At 34.4% G+C, this 11,414-nt stretch overlaps 1 protein-coding gene across 1 annotated transcript in view; it reads left to right on the plus strand.

The window, feature by feature from the left end:
* LOC142342513 (uncharacterized) overlaps positions 1 to 8,333 on the plus strand; it is a 403,423-nt gene extending 395,090 nt beyond the window's left edge. Inside the window, exons 25-26 of the mRNA XM_075393861.1 lie at positions 2,247 to 2,489; positions 7,689 to 8,333. Of these exons, the coding sequence (XP_075249976.1) occupies positions 2,247 to 2,489; positions 7,689 to 7,996 (551 nt within the window). The 3' untranslated portion in view covers positions 7,997 to 8,333. The remainder of the gene's footprint in view (positions 1 to 2,246; positions 2,490 to 7,688) is intronic.
* The last annotated feature ends 3,081 nt before the right edge of the window (positions 8,334 to 11,414 follow it).

The raw sequence follows: 11,414 nt of genomic DNA on the forward strand, positions 1-11,414 counted from the left end.
GTCTGTGTTGTCTTCCTTTCAATCAATTTCTAACTAGAGTAACTACTAATTACACGCTTTTTCTTCACCCCTATTTGTCCAACACCCTATCATTTCACCCCCATTATTTCCGGTATATGGAAGAGTAGTAGTCTATCATCACGTTTATCATGCCTCTAACATTTCAAGCAACTATTTGAAGTGAATTCAGCAGATTTATTGTCAAAAATAACTAAACGAAATGTGGGAATTCAAAGTGTCAAAAAACAAATTTGTGCTGCAAAGTATGGTCAAAACAAAAACGTTGGTAATTTTCTCTAATACATATAAGAATTAAAATACAAATGGTAAAGAGGCAATGTACAGTCAAGAATAAATCATTATGAAAAATTATGAAATAACAAAAATAGTTATTTAAAGAACTGGACCGTACTTTAGGAAAAGCGAACTTATTTTTTTGCACAATTTTTTATGTACATCCTGAAGATCTACAGTGAAAATAATTACTCCAATCGAATGTTTTCAATGACATCTTGTGTATCAATTACTTTTGGGTCCTTCGAAAACTCTTTCCAGAAATGTTCTTTCAATTCTTTTTTAAAGGACGCTCTCGATGTTTTGTAATTCTGACCTTAGAAGGCAAACTGTAGTGAGAAATTCATTTTTTAAATAATGGAAGATCGTTGCTGAGTTAGCGGCAAAAAATTTTTCGCAGCAATTCTTTAAAAAAACTGGTGAAATTTTGTTACGAATTGCGTGGTCTGTAGATCGATCTTACTTTCTCCTCTTTCACCTCGCAAACGGCTATTATATAGGCGCTCTTTTTTTCGATTCGCTTCACCTTTTGATCACGTTTTCCGTTTTACATGAGTCACGATTGTCACGTTTGACTTACCTAATTCACTCATTGTTTCAACTGAATGGATTTTAAATTCTTTCATGCATTGAATTATGCAAAATAGTGAATACGCTCAAGGTCAAAAGAGCGAAATACAAAGAGACGGGATAAAGCCCAGTCATTAAGTCCTTGAGAATTAGGTTATCAAAGTTCATTTGAGTGTTTCCTAGCTGATATTCGTATTAAGCTTATTAGCTTTCAGTTTTGAAGCCGAGTTAAATATAGTTTTAGAGTCTAACTAAATCTGCATGTTAAATTAGAACACTTTTTAACGCTGAAAAAAAAACAAAAATTTGATCAATTTTGCTCCTTTATTTCTGTTTCAATCCCGATGTGCGTCAAGCGCGTCAACGGCGGCTGTTTACCAGTAATTTGCCGGCTATGTTTCAAAGTTGCGACTAATTTTTTTGCAACCGCAGCAAAACTAAAGCTGGAGTGCGTATGTGGCCTTCTACATTTGCATTTATCAATATAGTTTTTGTTTTTCCGGCAAACTGTTACTTAGTGTACTCCACTAAGTAAACTGTGACTCCACAAGCCATTCTGTGAAGTATCTTTTTCACTTCTTCATCAAACTTGAGTTTTCTACCTAGAACAATGCCAAGATTCTTCACACCAGTTTTTCTCTGTTTTTTTCTTTGTCGACATTCAAAACGTAATCTGCCAACCTCTTCCTGTCGCTGAAAACTATATACTGATTTTTGTTTGTTCGCCATTAACTGGGACTCTGTGGAAATACCGATAGTTTGAAATATTTTGTTCAGGTTTTGTTTTTGACAAAAGAGACCAAAAATAGTACCTTGTGGAACTCTCTCTTTTTAATGCTATCCAGTCTGATTGAATTCCCTTTAGGGCAACATTTTGTTGTTTTTTTACTCGAATAATTCTCTATGAATTCTGTAGTGTGCTCGTCAAAGCCTATTTTTCAAGACTTTGAGAAAGTATTTCTGTAAGTGTTCTGTAGACTTAGGATTGCATCAATTCATTTTTCAAGCAAACTGACTGACAGACAGCAATTTCTCCCTCTCTAAGAACTCTATAATTTGCGAACTAAGCGACTTTTGAATTTTTTTTGACAAAACTGATGTAAATAGGTCTTTAATTGAGTGGGTCTTGGGGATTTCTTTTCTTGAAAAGAGGAGTTATATAGGCTTTTTCAGATATTCCAGAAATTTTCCTTCTGTTATGAATCGGTGCATTTCTAATCCTTCTAACATATCTTACTCCTATGAACGCACATACTGTGATGAGTCGTAGACCTCAAAATACTTTTACGGATGAAAGAGCTGTCAGTTGCACTACAATGTTACATCAACGTGTTCGAAGGTAGTATTCCAGCTGATAGTGAAAAAATCCAGTTTCTTTGCAGGAACGGGAAGTAGCAGTGCTAGAGGTGGTTCTATCATAGCGATGGGTGATCCCTGGGCATCCCCTCTCGAGGAGCCATCATTCATTAAGGAACTGGACAATCTAGTTGGGTGTGAGGACCTGCAGAACCAGCAGCAGCCCTTGGAAGAAAATATTTCTTCGCGACGTCTGCAGCATGCTTCACCACCATCGAGTAAAACTCTGAAAACACCTTTACCAGAACCAGCTCAGCCTAGTAAATCAGGTAATGTTAAAAATAATTCTCATTTTAGAGTACGACTGTTTTCCTGTCATCGCGCCACCGTTAAAATATGACGCCCATTAATGTATGTTTATGGTAACTGAGGAAGGTTTTAAATGCTAGCTTTTTAAAGCTCGGGGCTATAATAGGAAAGCGGCAGGTATATTTTTAATAGCCGCAGTCAGCCGCTATTATGTTAGGCGCTCTGTTTAAGGTTATTTGTTTATAGAATTTTGGACTCGAAGAGAAGTTAAGGTTATTTATTTATAGCTGCGAAGCTGTAAGCTGAGCGAAGCTATATTGCGGTGCTCTTGGTTTTTTACGACTCGAAGAGGAGTATTGGTTTTCTTAAGGTTTTTTTTTACCGGAAGTACTATTCGTTCAGACGCTGTTTTGACCTAAAAGCGAAAGTGAGGAAAACTGCCGAGTGAACTAATTTTTTCTGAGCGAGAGAAGTTTTTTGATCATGAGCTGCGTTGAGTGAATGACTTTTTGACTTTGAAAAGTAGTTTTTGACTGAATGGCACATATAGATAACCGTTTTTAGCCGATTCTTCGTCTAAGTGGCCCATTTTTTTGCTTGTAATTTGGTTCTTTGTAGAAATGATTTTTATTCGATGCTATATTGAAATGTAAACCTTGGAAATTAATAGCACAGTGTTTTGCAGAGCCTGAAAACGCGTTTCAAATTCAAAATTGGCGTAAATTTTTTTATTTTTTAATTAGTTTTTGGCTTTTTTTCCTATCATTTTCTTCATTTTCGGATCTTTTAGCCGTCATTTTGTCAAAAATCAGTCTATATGACAACTTCCCGTTGACTTTTCTTATACTCGATGCCTCTTTTTACCTCGATGTAATTTTGTTTTATAAAATTGTACATATGCTAATCCGATTTTGGTTGTTTTTTCCCTATTTTTCTCAGTTTTTTGTCTGTATTTTGGTTTTAATTACTAGAAATATTCTTTTTGTGTAACATGAGGGGCTTTTATTTCGTTTCGATATAAACGTCAATAATTTTTTAGAGTAAAATTTTTGAAAAACAGTTAATTTTTTTTAATAAATGCAGTCCTAATAATTTTTTGACCTTTTTTGCAAAATGTTTCAATGTTTCGTATGTTTGATTTCTGCTTTTTCTTTTTTCTTGATCTGTTCAGGAGGATAGATGTTTGTCTCGGATGTATCGTTGTATTTTCTATGTCTCGAATGCTGAAAAATGAAATGGTGTTAGTTTTTCTTGTTTTTTTTTAATTTGATTTTTAAGTTTTCAAAACTTTTAAACTTTGATTTGAACTTTCAAAAATCAAGAATTAGTCTTTGTTACGGTGTTCCTTACTTTCTGTCTATATTGTTCACATTTTAGCCTGTATCATTCTAGCTCTGCCCTGGCACCTACATTTATACTGATTTTATTGATTTTTTTCAGTTATTAACAAATTGAATGATTTCGGCTTTTTCTCAGATTTTCGTCATTTCTTTGGGTTGCAATTGATTTCCTTTAACATAAGGCAGTACTAAGAGTTTACTAGAAAGCCTTTTTCCAGAATTGCTACTTATTACTTTTTTTGCATTTTTTTCTGACCTTGGTATTGTTCTTAAACATTTTTTTGCCTTTAAATATTACTCGGTTGCTTTTCTATGATTATTTTATTTTTTGAATTACTTTGAAATCATGTTGTCTAGCATTTATACAAGAAGAAAAAAGTATATGTTGTTTTTGTCTTAATTGCAGTGATGAGAAATCTAACTGTAGTAGTTTTCTGATTCTTAACTTTGAGCATTATTTTTTGAAAAATTTAATTTAGTTTCTAAGTTATTATTATCTGCCGTTTGCTTTAGCGATCTTTTTGAGATTAGAATCATGAATTATTTGAGGGCAGTTGATAGCCCTGTCAGCTGTTTGAGACTATCAGTGTTTTGACTATCCTAATTATTTTGAACTTATCCTTACCAAACGTTTTCAATAATAAATATTTTGCGGCATTTTGTTTCTCTTGGTGACAGTGGTTTAAATTTCACCAATTTTTAGATCAGACCGGGGGGGGGGGGGGGGTAATGAGTTTATGGATTATTTAAAAAGGTAATGGTTTCAGCTGCAATTAGGGTTTTTGTCAAGTTTTTACGCTTCGAGTCGCTTCTGGAATTCTTCCGGCTATGTTTTTTGTTTCGTCGTCTGACGCTCTTTTTTCGTTTCACATTTGTTCACACAGCAAAGCTGAAAAAGTCGAATTTTCTGAATGACTTCTTCCTCTCACTAACGGTATTTGCGCGCTTGGCTTGCAATAGGGATAATGGATCTTCTCCGGAGACAATGAAAGGGATCTGAAGCTTTTAATATCTCGTTTTGCAAGATTTTGTTAAAGTTTTATTTTTTTTTAAATGTTTAGAATTCTTTGTCATTTTCTGAGTTTAACGACCTTTACTGTCCCACGAAGCTTTTCTAAGTCTTTCAGATATGTTACATGACAGATTTCCAGAGATAAAAAATTGGTATTTAACTTTTTTCCAGCGATATTTAGAAACTTTCTTTAAATTTTGCTTTTCTCAATTTTTTTGAAGCATTTGTCATATCTCTTGAGTCTATCTACCTTTAGTGGCAAAATAATCTCTTTCAAAACTTGTGCGTGAACTAATGATAATTTTGAATTGTGTCATTTATGGCCTTCAGGATAAAAGCTTCAAGAGTTTGAGCAATGATTATTTTTTTGTTTAGTTTGTTTGATTTTTTTGGGTTCTCAACTTTTGAGATTTTGTCTTTTTGATTGGGATTGCTCAATTGATCTGCTGGTCAGGTTCATTAGGTCTGTTTGTCATTCAATTATTCGGATTGTATTTCAGGACTTGTCCTGCTATGTTTTTTTTGTTTCGTCGTCTGACGCTTTTTTTCGTTTTACATTTGTTCACACAGCAAAGCTGAAAAAGTCAAATTTTCTGAATGACTTCTTCCTTTTACTAATGGCATTTGCGCGCGTGATGTCATTTCTCACTCGCTTCAGCAAAAGTTTTTAGGTTAGTTGCGCGATTAGATTTTGATCATACGTGACTTACCTCACTCAATAAAATGACTTTTGCACTTTAAAACTTAAGTTTAATTTGAATTTGTTTAAGGTCAAAGGAACTCATATGTGCAGTAAAGGTCCCTAATAAGAGGCTTCTTTGGAATGAATTTTAACAAACTTTATTAATTTATCGCTGAATGTTTTTTAGCCTAGTTTTTTGAGCGGCGTCGTTTTTTTTCAATTTAGATCTGTATCTGTTTCTATCTCTATTATATGGCACGCAGGTCTATTCTTTCGCAGCTCTTCCGGCAATCTGCTGGCTATGTTTGCATTGTAATTCTAGACTTTTACTGCTATGTTTATTTATTTTTTGTCCACGTGTTATCTTGTAAGTCACGATTTTCACACGTCTGATTCCCATCACTGTTTCAATAATTCATTCAAAAAATTTACGCATTTTTGTAAAAACTCAATTGAACAGAGCAAGAGCAAAAGAAACGCGATATACCAATAAAGTACAGTCACAATGACCTAGCTCAATAATTGCTATCAAACGAAGTTTAGCAAATATATTAGTGCTGTGGTCTTTGTTATTAAGATTCTTTGCACGACCGATTCTTCGCCTGACTCTTTAAAACTTATGTTTAAATTGAATTCTTTTGAGTTCAAAGGAACTCATTTGTACAGTAAAGGTCCCTAATAAGAGGCTTCTACGGAATGAATTTTAACAAGCTTTATTAATTTATCGCTGAATGTTTTTTACCTAGTTTTTTGAGCGGCGTCAATTTTTTTTTTCAATTTAGATCTTTATCTTTTTCTATCTCTATTATATGGCACGCAGGTCTATTCTTTCGCAGCTATTCCGGCAATCTGCCGGCTATGTTTTTTTAAAGAATTTTAACTCTTTTGGACGAAAATTGTGATCGAGCGAAAATTGTGTTCTCATGCAGATCTTTTTACTTTTACTCTATTTTTTCCGTTCAAAGTGGCTTTTTACATTTCATTATCATGTGATTGTACGTTTAGGAGATCTTTTGACCAATTTAAGCATATATTCGACTTTAGGTTGTGGCTTTAATGTGGCTGATAGGCAGGTCTATAGTTTATTCAATTGTTTGAATTGTATTTTAGGACGTGTTCCACCTTTTTTTTCGTTGTTACCTTTCCATCTTGTTTTTCGTTTCACGCAATTCATGACTTTCATTTTTGACTTCAGCAATACCTCACACACTGTTTCAATTCCATACAGTTAAGAATTCCTTCAATAATGCGAACGCAATACGTTGAATATGGTCAAGGTCAATGGACTTTTACTGCTATGTTTATTTAATTTTTGTCCACGTGTTATCTTGTAAGTCACGATTTTCACACTTCTGATTCCCATCACTGTTTCAATAATTCATTCAAAAAATTTACGCATTTTTGTAAAAACTCAATTGAACAGAGCAAGAGCAAAAGAAACGCGATATACCAATAAAGTACAGTCACAATGACCTAGCTCAATAATTGCTATCAAACGAAGTTTAGCAAATATATTAATGCTGTGGTCTTTGTTATTAAGATTCTTTGCACGACCGATTCTTCGCCTGACTCTTTTTTGGCTGACTACTCGTCCTCAACAGGTAACTCCTCGAGGGCATTAAGGGTTCTTAGAGCGTTTTGGCTTACTATACTTTAAGTATGCAATTCACCGAAACTGTTTTGGAGACTTAAACTCATGGTTTAAGGGCTGTTTTTAGTGTTTGACCCTTTCCTCCCCATCCTCACCCCCTGCACATCCTTCCACCCGTAACACTGGGCCTTTTTACGCTCAACTTGTTAACTTTTCTTTTTTCTCGAACGAAGCTATTGTAAACGTGTTTCTTTTTTATGCAAACTTTTGTCGTGCACTTTAGCTCATTCTCTCTTTTTTCTGTCCTCTTTCAGCTGAACATCGAATCAATCGGTTTTAGTGATATTATCTGGCTGTTTGTCTCCTCTCTTGACGATCCTGGGCGGCAACTTTTTCAATGGTTTTTTTGTAAAAGGTCTTTTTAGCTCTGAGGTTACGCAATCACCATTAATCTTTTCTCGTAGTAATCCTTTTTGTCATTTCTGATTGAGTTTTTCTGGTCTATATAGCTAAATGGGGACCACCTGTTCCTTGAAAAGTGAAGTGGATTGCAACTCTAGGTGTAATTTCGGGTTATTTCGGCTGTTGCTTCAGGTACGAAGACTGGATCAAAAACTGAAAGCAGACTTTTGTCCTCTAATGGGCGAGAAACGCCCTCGAACAAAGGTGCCCTAGGAGTCGAATCAAAGCCGAGCTTGCCATCAACTGTTCGCAGCAGTTGTGGAGTTTTGAGTGGAGGCTTGGAGAATCGAAAGCCGACGGGGTCATCAATGGGCAACAGAGACCAGACGCAACGATCTGTCACTAACTTCTCTAGGCAACAACAAACGAGAAGTGAAGTGAACGATCCGATAGAAGGCAACGATTTGAATGAGATAGGAGAAATTAGTTTTTTAATGTGAGAAACGAGAAATAGTTGTACTGATGTGCCTGATCATGAACTGGAAGTGGTCAATTTTACCGATGTCTGAGAAATTGATACTTATCTTAACCTTGAATGAAAGTTTGCTCGGAATTTTTCCCTTTCTGCTCACCCTTCTACCGCAATATATCATGCGCTCGCCAAGTACTTAGTACTAAGTACTACTGAGATACTTTGTACTAAGTATCAGTACATAATAATCAAATCATTATCTGGTAAAACTAGCACTTGTGCTTGATTTTTGCATATAAAATAAACACACTGAATTCGGGCTTGCGAACAGAAAAAGTTGGTGCGGTGCGTTAATGCAAAAACGAATGCAAATATCAAGATTGGGGAATAGCTTCTAAACGATTTTGACAACAAATTTGAGGGAGTATAGTAGTCGAATTTTGCTACCGTCTTTTTCACAATGAACCAGAACTCCCTGATTGCTTCAAACACGTGACATTAAACGTCGTATTGAACCTGGATGCTCGTGTAATTATGTGGGAATGGACCTGTTTCCAGCTACTGCAGCCGGTAGAACATGACCATATTACATCCTTGTAATGGTCATTTGGTCTTTTACAACTTTTTATGTACTGTGATCAGTTCCAATTTTATTTCACCGACTTTCGGAGATGACATTTGCACACGCTGTATCAAATAGGGCTCTTCGTTATATAAGTGTTGAAATTTTTAATTTCAGATATGATAAGATTTGGGCTGAGTTAGGGTTTATATTATTGAGTTCTAGTTCATTTAATTGATGTTTTGACTAGGATTTTTGGTTTCTGGGGATTTTGTGATTCATTTAGTTTTTTAATAGCCGCGAAGCGATAGGGGCTATTATTAGGGACATCGTGGTTTTTTACGACTCGAAGATGAATATTGGTTTTCTTAAGATTTTGTTTACCGGAAGTATTCTTCGTTCAGACGGCGTTTTGACCTAAAAGCGAGAGTAAAATTGTGATATGAATTTTTTATGAGCGAGAGAAGTTTTTTGATCATGCGCTGCGTTCAATGAATGACCTTTTGACTTTGAAAAATATTTTTGAGAGAATGGTGCATAACCGTTTTTGACCTTTTTTCGGCCATTTGAATCAATTTCTTTGCTTGTAATTTGTTTTTTTTGGAATCAGAGTTTTTGACCAATGCTGCATTAATATGTAGCTCACTAGAATTGATATTACAAAGTTTTTGAGAGCATAAAAATGCGTTATAAGTGCCAAATAGGCACGTTTTTCTATTTTTTATTCAACTTTTGGAATTTTTCCATTGATTTCTTTATTTTTTGATGTTTGAAAGGGCATTTTTCTATTAAATAAGTATATAAGGCAACGTGCTCTTGACTTTCGAGGCTTTAGGCACGTCTCGATGGCTTGCCTAATTTTTATTTTAGAAAGTTTTACATATAATAATACGATTTTTGCTATTTCTGCCCAATTTTCTCAGTTTTTATCTCTGGTTAGTTTTTTTTTGCTTTAGTTAGAATAAAAAGCCTTTTTCTGCACCTCCACGGATTTGTATTTTCTTTTTCGATTAATTGGTTGAGATTTTGGCATTGTCTTAGAAATGCAAAAATGCAAAAATTTGGTTTCATGAGCGCAGTTTTAACGAAATTTTTTACGACAGTTTTTTTTTGCAAAATTTTTTGGCGTTCCAAATCTTTGAAATGTTTCATCTTTTTTTTATTTATTCAACAGATTGGGCATGTAATCTTCTGAGTCATGAATAATTAGTAAAATTTTCTGTTTTTCTAATTAATTTTCTTCGGTTTTTAACTTTCCAAATTTAAGAATTAATTTTTTTTTTCATTCTTTTTTGGCAATATCTTCTTATTATGCTAACTATAGCATGCATCGTTCTATCCTTCTCCCCAGACCTAGAATGCTTATTTGTCTGGTTTTTTTTGCTAGTTAAAGATTTTAACTTCATGTTTCTTTTAGTTTTTTTCAAATTTTTCCTTGGTTTTGCCATGGATTTCATATATAATATACAACTCAGGCTTTGCTGGGTTTGGTTTTAGAAATTTTGAGTGATGTGAAGTTTTTGTAATTTTTGTTGGGGCTAGGTTCTTAATTAACTTTTTTTGACTCCCTTTTTGAAGTTTTTTTGATCCTAATTTTTAAGTGCTGAGACGGCAAGCAAAACTGTTCCATGTTCTCTTCAGTCCTCACAATTTGATTTTTTAGGAAGGAAATTTTTAAGATTAATACCTGCCTTGTGCTTTCCGACTGTGTCTTTTGGGTCGGCGAGTTAATTTTGGAACTCCGATTTTCTTTGAAAGATATCAATAGTTATCTGTTAACTATTTTTAGCCCGATCACTTTTTTGAGCCTATCAATTTTTATTCTATGCGTTTTGTCCATTTTTCAGCGTTGCCAGATGTTCTTAGCAGTATGAAAGTTTGCGGCATCAAGATATGACATTGAGTACCTTCTGTCAACATTGTTTTAGACTTAAGTTTCATTAGTATTTTAGAATTGAATCGCGAATGATTTACTGGTTTTTATGTATGCTGGTTTCAATGATAGAAGTATAGCAATTTGCCGTATTGTCGGAGGAGGGGGGGGGGGGGTCCTGACCCCCCGTACAAGAATTTTTTCTTCCAAAATCTTAAATCTTTATAAATTGTAACTAGTATATGGCAAATTGCTATACTTTACCTTATTTCCTTGAGTTTGGTGGTTCATGTAAATTGAAACTTCGGGAATTTAGTTTTGTTGGTTTGGAATTTCTTGTTAGCGCGCGTGGGTGTGAAACTTTTAGTTTGAACTTTTGTTTGATTTGGAAAGCGGAGAATTGTTTGGACTTGTGAACTTTTGTTTACGGTGCAGAATTTCTGAGGGATTTAAATCAAAGAAAGTTTATCTCTAGGAATTAAAGTTTAATGGTAAGATTAAATTAAAACTTAGTCTTTTTATGAAATTGAAAATTTTTTGTGGTAGTGCGGGAAAGTGATCAAATTAAAATTAAGGATAAATTGTGTCGGTGAAGTAGAGGAATTCAGTGGACGAACTATTGCACCGAATGATTTTGCATTTTAGCCTATGGGTTGTGTCGAGTTGAATATTTTGTATATAAATGTCTGGAAAATTGCCTGTGTACCCACAGTACAGAAATAAAAGGCCCGAAACACAAAGTTTGGGAGTAATAAGCATTCAATGTACTGCCAGATCTCCAAACTCTTCATTGAAATTGTTCTGATATCAAGCGACACAAGTGTTTCTTCAACCAAATGAATAAATGCAATATTTGTGATATATTTTGAGAATTTAGACGAAACATATGCACAGGTGTCAAAATTTTTTTTATCAGGTGTCAAACTTTTTTTCCTACCACAATTTAAACCTTATTTGAAACATGAGACATTCCTTCAGCCAAACCCTTAATATAGCTATAGCTCCCTTGAA

This window comes from Convolutriloba macropyga, chromosome 7 (assembly GCF_964194025.1).
Source record: "Convolutriloba macropyga chromosome 7, txConMacr16.3, whole genome shotgun sequence".
In the NCBI taxonomy this organism is placed as follows: domain Eukaryota; kingdom Metazoa; phylum Xenacoelomorpha; order Acoela; family Convolutidae; genus Convolutriloba; species Convolutriloba macropyga.